This window comes from Bombina bombina, chromosome 1, assembly GCF_027579735.1.
Source record: "Bombina bombina isolate aBomBom1 chromosome 1, aBomBom1.pri, whole genome shotgun sequence".
In the NCBI taxonomy this organism is placed as follows: domain Eukaryota; kingdom Metazoa; phylum Chordata; class Amphibia; order Anura; family Bombinatoridae; genus Bombina; species Bombina bombina.
The window spans coordinates 76875573-76887720 of record NC_069499.1 but is presented as its reverse complement, the minus strand read 5'-3'; the positions used below and the strand labels follow the sequence as shown (position 1 = coordinate 76887720).

The 12148-nt window shown below is 38.5% G+C and overlaps 1 protein-coding gene across 1 annotated transcript in view; it reads left to right on the top strand.

Moving 5' to 3' along the window:
- LOC128644857 (cholesterol 24-hydroxylase) overlaps positions 1 to 12148 on the top strand; it is a 118698-nt gene that overhangs the window by 51795 nt on the left and 54755 nt on the right. Inside the window, exons 4-7 of the mRNA XM_053697478.1 lie at positions 993 to 1063; positions 1251 to 1337; positions 1548 to 1686; positions 5949 to 6059. Coding sequence (XP_053553453.1) covers positions 993 to 1063; positions 1251 to 1337; positions 1548 to 1686; positions 5949 to 6059 — 408 coding nt within the window. The remainder of the gene's footprint in view (positions 1 to 992; positions 1064 to 1250; positions 1338 to 1547; positions 1687 to 5948; positions 6060 to 12148) is intronic.

The window sequence follows — 12148 nt, the reverse complement described above, 5'->3', positions numbered from 1 at the left end:
TCTATCTACTGTATATCTCTATCTATCTATCTATCTATCTATATATATATATATATATATATATATATATATCTATATCAGGGCTTAATTTACTTGAACTAAAACTAAATTTGACACAGTTTAAAAAATAAATATATGGGTGGGATCAGAAGTGAAGATGAGCATTTTGGGCTTTCTTGTAGCTTAGGAATTAAAGTTTTGAGCCCTATATATATATATATATATATTCCAAATACCAGACAATATTGGCACAAAACCTTCAGGCTTCTGCTAGAAATCTGAACATGAAGAGGAACTTCATCTTTCAGCATGACAACGACCCAAAGCATACATCCAAATCAGCAAAGGAATTACTTCACCAGAAGAAGATTAAAGTTTTGGGATGGCCTAGCCAGAGCCCAGACCTGAATCCAATTCAAAATCTATGGGGTAATCTGAAGAGTGCTGTGCACAGCAGATGCCCTCGCATTCTGACAGATTTAGAGTGTTTTTGCAAAGAAGAGTCGGCAAATCTTGCTATGTCAAGATGTGCTATGCTGAAAAACTCATACCCAAAAAGACTGAGTGCTGTAATAAAATCAAAAGGTGCTTCAATAAAGTATTAGTTAAAGGGTGTTTACACTTATGCAACCATATTATTTTATTTTTTTATTTTTATTTCCCTTTACCCAAAAGATTTCAGTTTGTTTTACAATTGAGTTGTACAGTTTATAGGTCACATTAAAGGTGGAAAAAGTTCTGAAATGATTTATCTTTGTCTCATTTTTTTACATCACAGAAACCTGACATTTTAACCAGGGGTGTGTAGACTTTTTATATCCACTGTATATATATACCATAAAGGGTGCACTCGACTATCCATAAACACATCTTGGGGTTCTTTCTTTTAAATATGATTTACTGTGATGCTTAAGAGAAACAAAATCTGAGGAAAGGGAGCATTGTTTTCTAAATTTTTTTTAATTTCTTTAAATGACTGTTTGTTGTTTTAGGAATTTTTGATGTCCCCAAAATACACTAAAGGTCAAGTTTATAAACCGTTCTCCGAATTGTTTGGTGTAAGGTAAGCATACACCAGTGCTCAGATGGTTTGACAGATAGATGACAGATGATTGGATGTCACTGTATCGGAAATTAGCATTCTATTTTGACTTGCTTGATCACCATGGTTTTTTTCTTGTTCAGCTCACCGTTGTATAATTTAATTTACATTTCCAGGTTAGTGAAAATGTTTTTTTTTCTGTTTTCAGATTCATGGGAAATGGTTTATTAACAGATAGGGACTATGACCATTGGCATAAACAAAGAAGAATTATGGACCCTGCTTTTAGCAGAACGTAAGTGTAAAATCTTGTTCAATGTTTCTACATGACCAGCTGCCATTTTTGCCACCGCAACGTATGTATCTTTAATTTCTGAAATAATTACCATGTATATTTCTCATATATAAATATTGTCCAGCGTCAGAAGTACTTGGTTATCAGTGTTCATATATTTGTATATTATTTATTTGTATATAAATTTATTTATTTATTTTTCTTGTTCAGCTACTTGAGAGGATTGATGGGAACATTCAATGAAAAAGCAGAGGGGCTGATGGAGAAACTGGCAGAAAAAGCTGATGGGAAATCTGAGATTGTAATACATGATTTGATGAGTAGAGTGACACTAGATGTAATAGCCAAGGTAATTTGTAATTGGGATTATTATTATCAGAATTATCCAAGTAATTTTTATTTATTATTATTTTTTTTGCAAACATGAGGGCTGGGTCCTTTTATTAAACTATTTAAACTGATTTCCCCTTAATGGATTTCCAATAACTGGTTATACCAGCTATTATTATTATTATCAGGTATTTGTAGAGCGCCAACAGATTCCGTAGCACTATAAACATAGGCGGTATACAAGGTAACATTTATAGGGGGTCAAATGGGTAGAGAGTTGCACTGTTGTAATCGGCTCTTATGCGGGGGATCTACAAACAGCTGGGCTCATAGGCTTACATGCTAAGGGGTTCGAGGGGATAGCAGTGGAGTAAGGAAAGGTTAGTGTAGGTTGTATGCATCCCTGAATAGTACAGTCTTTAGGGAGCACTTGAAGCTTTCAAAACTAGGGGAGAGTCTTGTGGAGTGAGGCAGAGAGTTTTACAAAATGGGAGCCAGTCTGGAGAAGTTTTGTAAATGGGAATGTGAGGCGGTAACAAGAGAGGAGGAGAGTAGGAGATTGTGGGCAGAGCGAAGGGGAGAGGGAGGGAGAGTATCTGGATACAAGGTCTGAGATATAGGGGGGAGCAGTGCATTTGAGGACTTTGTATGTCAGAGTGAGAAATTTGTGTTTAAGCCTGGAGGCAAGAGGAAGCCAGTGAAGGGATTGGCAGAGAGGTGCAGCAGATGAAGAGCGACGTTTAAGAAAGATGAGCCTGGCAGAGGCATTCATTATGGATTGTAAAGGAGCTAGGTGGCAGCTAGGGAGACCAGAGAGCGTGGAGTTGCAGTAATAAAGGCGGGAAAGAATGAGAGAGTGGATTAGAATCTTAGTTGTTTCTTGTGAAAGGAAATGTCTAATTTTAGAGTGTTTTTAAGGTGGAAGCGGCAGGCTTTAGCCAAGAACTGAATGTGAGGAGTGAAAGATCTGAGTCAAGTGTGACTCCAAGACATCAAGTATGTGGGGTAGGGGCAATGATGGAGTTATCAACAGTTATAGAGAAGTTGGGGTGGAGATTTTTGAAGAAGGGGGGAAAATAAGGAGCTCAGTTTTGGAGAGATTTAGCTTAAGGTAGCGAGAGGACATCCAAGATGAGATATGAGAAAAACAGTTAGTGACACAGGTTTGCAAAGAAGAAGATAGGTCTGGTGCAGAGAGGTAGATTTGGGTGTCATCGGCATAAAAATGGTATTGAAATCCATGGGATTTTATTAAGGAACCTAAAGATGATGTGTAGATTGAGAAGAGAAGGGGACAAAAGACAGAGCTTTACGGTACCCCAACAGAAAGTGGTAACAGGGCAGAGGATACCCCAAAGAAGGCTACACTAAAGGTACGGTTAGACAGATAGGAATATAACCACGAGAGAGCTGTGTCGCAAATGCCAAAGAATTGGAGGGTTTGGAACAAAAGAGGGTGGTCGACAATATCAAAGGCTGCAGACAGATCGAGGATAAGCAAAGAGAAGTGGCCTTTGGATTTTGGGTCATTGGTAACCTTAACAATTGCTGTCTCAGTGGAGTGGAGGGGGCAAAATCCAGATTGCAGTGGGTCAAGGAGGGAGTTTAGTGTAAGGAAATGGGATAGACGTACATATACTAGCTTTTTGAGAAGCTTCGAGGCAAGAGCGAGTAGTGAAATAGGACGGTAGTTAGAAGGGGAGGTTAAGTCGAGAGAAGGTTTTTTGACGATAGGTGTGACCAGTGCATGTTTAAGAGATGAGGAAAATATACCAGTGCTGAGGGAGAGGTTGAAGATGTGTGTGAGTATAGGGGTAAGGGTAGAAGAGAGGGCGGGGTGTAGCTGTGAGGGGATGGGGTCGAGGGGACAGTTAGTGAGGTGAGAGGATAGTATAAGGGCAGAAACTTCATACTCTATAACAGGGGCAAAAGAGATAAATTTATGGCTATGTGGGTTTTGGATGATAGTGAGGTGTTGAGGAGGTTTGAGACTGGTAGCATGCTGAGAGCTGATTTCATTTCTGATGGAGTCTATTTTGTTATTGAAGTAGCTGGCAAAATCTTGAGCTGAGAGAGAAGTTGTAGTAGGAGGTGGGGGTGGGCGCAGAAGAGTATTGAACGTGGAGAACAGACGTTTTGGGTTTGAAGAAAGAGTAGAGATAAGAGTGGCAAAGTAATGTTGCTTATATAGATAAAGGGCAGAATAGTAAGAGTTCAAGATGAACTTGTAGTGAAGAAAGTCAGCTGAACTTCGAGATTTTCTCCAGTGTCACTTAGCAGTATGTGAACATCTGCGTAGGTACCGTGTCAGAGGAGTATGCCAGGGCTGAGAATGAGTGTATGTTTTCCAAGCTATGGTAGAATGGACCAGATTGTCAAGGACCGATGTAAGGGTGGAGTTATAGTGGCAGATAGATTCATCAGGGCAGGAAAAGGAGGGGATGGAAGAGAGGAGAGGTTTGAGAGAGCTAGTGAGCTGTTTCTGATCTAGTGACTCGATGCTTCTGTGAAGTTTGGTCTGAGGGGTAGAAGGAGGGAGAGTTGTAGGGAGGGATGTGATGTTACAAGTGAGGAGATGATGGTCCGAAAGAGGAAAAGGGGAGTTTGTGAAGTTTGAGATAGTGCATCGATAGCTGAAAATCAGAACAAGGAAGTGACCATCTTTGTGAGTGGGAGAATCAGTCCATTGGGACAGGCCGAAAGAGGAAGTGAGTTGCAGAAGTTGTTTTGCAGAGGAGGCAGTATAGTTGTCAACAGAGAAGTTGAAGTTGCCAAGAATGAGGGCAGGGGTGTATGTGGAAAGGAAATAAGGTAGCCAGGCAACAAAGTGATCTAGAAATAAAGTTAATGAGCCAGGGGGGCGGTATATGACTGCAACACGTATAGAGAGGGGAGAGAATAAGCGAATCGTGTGTATTTCGAATGAAGAAAATGTGAGGGAAGAGAAGGGCTGTATTTGTTGAAATGTGCAACGAGAGGAAAGCAAAATACCAACACCACATCCTTGTCTATGATCAGACCTAGGAGTGTGGCTGAAGTGAAGACCCCCATATGACAGTGCAGCGGCAAAAGCTGTTTCTGAAGGAGAGAGCCGGGTTTCTGTGAGAGCCAGAAGATTGAAAGAGTGGGAGATAAAGAGGTCATGGATAGAAGTGAGCTTCTTGCAAACAGAGCGAGAGTTCCAGAGTGCACAAGTAAAGGGGGTGGAGGCTTCAGATGCAAGAGGAATGAGATTAAGGTTACCACAGTTTTGTTTTTGAAGTTTATTGAAAGGCACACATGGGTGTGCAAGGCTAGGAAGTTGTGGGGGACCAGGATTAGGCAATATTTCACCAACAGCTAGTATGAGCAAGAGGGAGAGTGACATGAGATGAGATGCAGATTTGCAGTAATGAGACTGTTTTTGGGATGAGGTGCGAGGGGGAGAGAGAGTCTTTTAGGAATGTGTGAAGTTCATGAATACAAAAGTAAGGTGGGTTAAGAGAGATGGGCTAATGAGCAATGCAGGTGGTGATAGGGAAGGAGTAATTGAGTAAAGTAGTTTGTTGTAGAGACAAAAGGTGGCAAAAAGGAATATAAAGATATTGAGCATTTTTACAAAATAGTCAAACAGTGGATAAAACACAGAATTATAACAGAACTTGCCTTGTCCCTTGTCCAATCCTTGTTCAATTCTTGTATAATTATGTTGCCCAATTCTTAGTGTCTCACTTATAGATGTTCACTTAAGAGACGTGAACAGATGATGTTACAATACTGCAATGCTTAAAAAGTATAAAAGTAATTAATGAGAAATTGTTCCTTTAGGTTTATTTTTTGAATATGAACTAACTGGTTTTGCTCTTTGAAACCACAGCCCATTAAAATGGGTTAAGCTGAAGGCATATCAACTCTCCTTACATTATAACTCTTTATACACACCTCCTTATGTTATCTTATGTCTGTATACTTAGCGAGAACAATTAAAAATGGATATTTGAGTACTTATCTTTATGACACCCTAATCCGGGTGTCATTTCTTCTGCTAGTTATGTTTACATGACTTTTCCATAGTTGATACTTGAGTATTGAATTGTTCAGTATAGGTGGGGATATAAGAGGCAAAAACTGCATTTTTTTTTAAAATGACAAAATAAGGTAGTTATTTGTGATCAATGTAATATACCACAGCAGAGAAAATGGATAATTGGGAACACATTTAAGAGGAGAAAATGTTACAGTACACTGTCCCTTTAAAGTTGAGACAAATGTAATTGATTATTTTACATTAATTACCTGCAGGTAGCCTTTGGGATGGAGCTAAATTCACTTCATGATGATCAAACTCCCTTCCCCAGAGCAATCTCATTGACCTTGCAAGGTGTAAAGGAATCTCGAAATCCGTTTTTGCAGGTATATGAAAAATATTTTTTAACAGACTGTCTTGGTGCGGTTTACATGGTGTGGGAGTATTTATATATGTGAATGTATGTGTATGTGTATATATATATATATGTATCTGTGTGTGTATGTATATATATATGTATGTGTATGTATATATATGTTTGTGTGTGTGTGTGTATGTGTATGTATATATTTGTATCTGTGTGTGTATGTGTATGTATATATATATGTATGTGTATGTATATATATATATATATGTATGTGTGTGTATGTACAGTATCTCACAAAAGTGAGTACACCCTTCACAATTTTTTGTAAATATTTTATTATATCTTTTCATGTGACAACACTGAAGAAATGACACTTTGCTACAATGTAAAGTAGTGAGTGTACAGCCTGTATAACAGTGTAAATTTGCTGTCCCCTCAAAATAACTCAACACACAGCCATTAATGTCTAAACCGTTGGCAACAAAAGTGAGTACACCCTAAGAATGGTGCAGCATTCTCAATAAATGCTCACTGTACTTCAGAGCTGCAACAACTAATCGTCATAATCGATAATAATCGATTATAAAAATAGTTGTCAACGAATCTCATAATCGATTAGTTGGTTTGCAATTAGTTGGTCTGTGCACAACACCAGCTGCTTCACTCCACTGAGCTCCTGCACATGGTATTGTGTTTTATGGTTATGTCCTTAGCCTAAAGGACGTCTACAGATGTATACTTTTCACTTTTTCAGAACAGTATAAGTTTACAACTACCCCTGGCTTATGTGCAACCCAGAAATAATAGTCATCATTTGTATTGTTTATATTAAATCATGTGATTTGGGACTATGCTTTGCATGATATAGTGCTGAGCTTGTTATTTATACCTAGCCCCTAGATTGATGGGAGTTATTTGAATTAATGTGCACTTCTATCAGTTTGCACAATTATTAGCGGATTGCTTGCTATTGCTAATTATATGTACTGCATAAATAAATGTGTAAGGCTTTGTCCTATTATTGATATATAGTCATTAGCGCTTTTGATTTGTTTTTTATTGTTGTTTTATATTTTTAATCAATTGTGATACTATGTACCAGATTCAAACTTTTATAAATATATAAATTTGTTATTTTTAGAGCGGGCTAAATATTTTCCCCTAACCTTATAGCTGGTTATTTACCATTGCATATAGATATTCAAGATATTTTTTATGTTAGAATGAAGTCAAGGGTTACTTTGAGAGGCCCCTTGCCAAGGTGGAAGTTGTACCTCTTTTCAAACAGTTTTTGGTTTTGTTTATTTATAAAACTGTGCTCTGCTGCTTAAAAATTGGACAAACAGTTGTGTTAAAGGGACATGAAACCCAAACATTTTCTGTCATGATTCAGATAGAGAATACATTTTTAAACAAATTTCTAATTTACTTCTATTATCTAATCTGTTTTATTCTCTTGGTATCATTTGTTGAAAGAGCAGCATTGCTAATGGTTTCTAACTGAACACATGGGTAAGACAATCACAATCGATATATACATGCAGCCACTAATCAACGACTTGAATCTAGGTTCTCTGCTGCTCTTGAGCTTGCCTACATAAACCTTTCAGTAAAGGATAACAAGACAGAGAAGGATACAGTATGAACTATTACATCTTGACACCATTGCAAAGGACACACAGGATAACTGGCTGGAAAAACTAAAAATACAATTAACTCAATATGAAACTGAACTCATACAATTTAAAAACAGGAAATTAGAAATGGTCATCAATGACTATAGGGACTGACGTATCTATATCTGGCAATAATCCAAACAGGATAGACAGAGGGAATTTAACCGGGACGACAGAGACGACCTAGGTACAGGAAACCTACTAACTTGAATACATTGGACGGTTCAGGAGCAAGCTCAGAGGAGGACCACACCCCTAATAGACCTGATATAGAACCAGTCGGCACAATAGGAGTCACCACGAGATCAAAAAATGGGGGACTCTGCGGCCACACCCCAGACGGGGTGGCCACAAGGGGCAAACCACCAAAACCCCCCAACCAACGGACAACAACATAGTGGTGAACCTTAGTGATAGGGCCCTTACAGAAATCGAGTTAAGGGTCCTTAATAAAGGACTTACCTTCATACCTACCTGTGAAACTGATAACTTTGCCTTATATGTAGACCTCCAAAAATTCCAGAGACAATTAAAACATAAGGAATATTTTGGCAATACAACCCCTCTGGAGAGGCAACAATTCAGGAAAAAAGTCCTCATTTGAACCTCCTACTACTAGTGCAAGCATTCACACATATCAACGACTGACTAAGGATGAAATTGATAGTTGTATACAACAAAATAAAAAAGTTGGATACAACAATTTATCAACCAAAGAACGGCAGGTGGTGAAGACTCTCGCTACAGATAAGGATATTATAATACGCGAAGCGGACAAGGGAGGGGCTACAGTGATCCTCAATTATAGGGATTATCGATCAGAGACATTATCACAACTGGATGATACAACTACCTATCATAGACTTCCCAACGACCCCACAGGAACATTTAAAAGGACCATTGACGTCTACCTGAAGAAAATAAAAGAGGAAGGACAAATTACATCTCATGAGAAGGAATATCTTATGACTTCGTACCCTAGACTGCCAGTATTTTACACAGTCCCTAAAATACATAAGTCCCTTGAACAGCCACCAGGGAGGCCTATCGTCTCAGCCCTACAGTCACTTCTACAGCCCTTGACTTGCTTTGTGGACGCTCACCTACAACCTTTGGTCAAGAGAATTAGATCCTACATATTGGACTCCAACATGCTACTTAGCCTTCTCCAACAAGAAGATAATATCTTGGACACGGACCTATTGGTGACCTTAGACGTAACAAGCTTGTTTACTGTTATACCTCATCATCTGGGACTACGAGCCATCACCAATCAGCTTTTAAGGTATCCATATGTGGAACAATCATTGGACGTACTACTTACTCTATTAGAATTCTGCCTAACATACAATTATTTTAAATTTGAGAAGAACATCTACTTGCAACTAACAGGGACAGCGATGGGGTCCAATGTGGCCCCATCGTACGCCAACCTATTTATGGCAGAATTTGAAGAGCATGACACTTATCTACTCCAGGACCCTAGGATCATCTTATATAGACACTATATAGATGATCTCATATTAATCTGGAGGGGAACAGAACAAGAACTACAACAGTGGTATCAGGAACTTAATCAAGTATGTCCAGCACTCAATTTTAAAATCAACTATAGTAAAGAGACCATTGACTTTTTGGACCTTTGCCTATACAAGAAAGAAGGCACACTACAATCCACTTTATTTAGAAAACCAATGGACCGTAACTCCATACTTCACTTTACCAGCTGTCCCCCCCCAGCCTTAAAAAGGGCCCTCCCGATCTCCCAATTAAAGCGGGATGTAAGAAACAATACCGATCATTTAAATACAGTGATTCAACTCAATGAGATGCAGAAAAGATTTGAACAACGGGGATATCCGACCAAAGAACTTCAAAGGATTAAGGAACAACAACTGAAACAGGATCCCAATATACAAAAGGAACCAAATGAACTTCAGATGACCTTTGTGACAACATGCACTCATGACAAACAGGGGATGTCTGAAGCTTTGCAAAAGAATTGGCAAATCATAGCCACTGATAAGCAATTACCCCTTACAAATATGACGGTCCCCAGGATAGGGTTCAAAAAGAGCGAGGTCACTCAGGGACAGCCTAGTACACATGAACCCAGTACACTGTTATCAACCATAAACTTGGCTACAAGGAAAACCAGGGTGCTACAGATGTAGAGGGTGCACCACCTGTAATGGCCTGACTAATGGTCCATATTTTACTCACCCACAAAAGGGCAAAAAATATTTTCACAAATATAGGCTTACGTGTACTACCTCCCATGTAGTCTACTTGCTCCATTGCAATTGTAGGCTCTTCTAGGTCGGAAAGACTATAGACGACTTTCGAACATGAATGGCAAACCACAGGTCTGCCATATGGACGGCCATTGACAGGGGTCAATCAGACCAACCTGTGGCGAGACATTTTCTTCAGAAGGGCCACACTGTTAAGGGCCTGTGTTATACACTTATTGACCACGTGCCCCCATTAAGCAGAGGTGGAGACAGAGGAAAAATACTACTACAACGTGAGGCCAGATGGACCTTTGAACTGGGAACACTGGTCCCGAGGGGCCTCAACACACATCTAGATTTGCACTGTTTCCTATAAAGATTGGATTATTCCTATAAAGAACGGATCATTCCTTATACTTAAGGATTCTCCAATTTTTTATTTTTGAATCCTGATATTTTTATTTCTTAAGTTTTTAAATATTTTTTTTACATTTTTTTTAATTTTTTTTTAATTCTTTTGATTTTTTTGCATTTTTCACATTCCCCTCTGCAATATTCATACTGTAAATTCTGTGGTAGACCACTCTTTAATAAGTTCAGGTCTGGAGCAATATTATGTCCCCCCCTTTTTTGAATTAAGTTGTATATAAGCCTTTCTATTTTTTGAAGTTAAGGCTTTTTCCAGTTTTCGAATATTGTATTTTTTGCAACTCTAGTACATTATTTTTGACAACTCTAGTGCATTATGTATATTTTTTGTGATATTTTTGTGCTATGTTTTGTGCTATTTTCTGTGTAATCTGGAGCAACTTGTTGTACAACTTTTGTACAATTCTCCCATTTTTGTTATAACCTTTTTTATTTTTTATTTTTTATTCAATTTTTAGTTTTTGTAGACCAGTATAACTGGCTCTTTTTTGTGATTGCCCCTAGCCACAACTTTTTCTGCCATAGTTTTTTGTATCAGTTTTTTGTATCATTTTATGTATCATTTCTGTATCGTTTTTTGCTAAAGTTTTCTTGCTACGGTATTTCTCGCTACAGTTTGTTTGCAACAGTTTCCATTGGTGTATTTATAGCCATTATGTCTAAACAAATTGTTAACGGGAGACTTATAATTCATATTCTGATTAGCCCCCCTGACAATGCAATTTTGGTGTCCTCCAGTTCATTTAATACATTTGGCTGCTCTTTATAACATTTTTCCTAATTTTCTGGCCCGTTCTAATTACCCTTGTTTTTTAACTCACATAGCTTTTTACAATAATTCACATTTACGGTTGCTCATATGTATACACAATTACGAGGTACTAACACACAGTCACGTAATGAAGTCACAGTTGACACATTGGACATCACTATAGCAACCAAGGTTGAGTTTGTTTACATGATGATTACTCTTCATGCACACGTTGATGACATCATGACATCATGATATGCCGCTGGAGCCCGACGCGAAAACGTCCCACGTGATTACACGCTGACGTTCACTTCCGGTTTGGCGGATGGTGCTTTCCCGCGGGCACTATCGGCGTTCAGACCTTATCCCATAAATAGTAGCACTGGTAAGTTATACACTGTTTGTTTTTTCACTTGTCTGAGGACAGGGTCACTCCCCGAAAACGTTTATATATGCTTAAATAAATTTGGACTTTTCCACATGGTGAGTGCTCTCTTTTGATTACTTCTATGGATATACTTGGGATGCAGCCCGGAATACAATTATAAGTGAGTGCTGGGCTTTTGCATATAATGTTCAAAGAGAGCACTGTCACCTCAATTGCAAATGCCGGGTGCCAGCGGTTAAATATAAAGACAGAAGAAGGCACTCACTGGTCTTTTAGTGAATACATTTTAATGGATAAAGTGTGACGTTTTGGGGACACACTCCCCTTCCTCAGACAAACAAACACAACACTCAAATGAAAATTTAAACAGTGTAAGCCCCTCCCCCAGTGATAAATTGCGCCAAAAAGGTAACCATAGTGATCCCCAATAAACAGGAACTTCCTTGTTCAATGTATACCAAATACAACATCATCCAAACTTCTTTAAAAAAATGCATCATTTTAGTAAATATATGAGTACATATCACTGTCTGGTAATACTAAATAAAAATAAATATAAAAGACATTCCCTCTGTGATCCACGTGTGTGTATATCCCCACATGAAAAATCAGTGACAGTAAACATAAGTG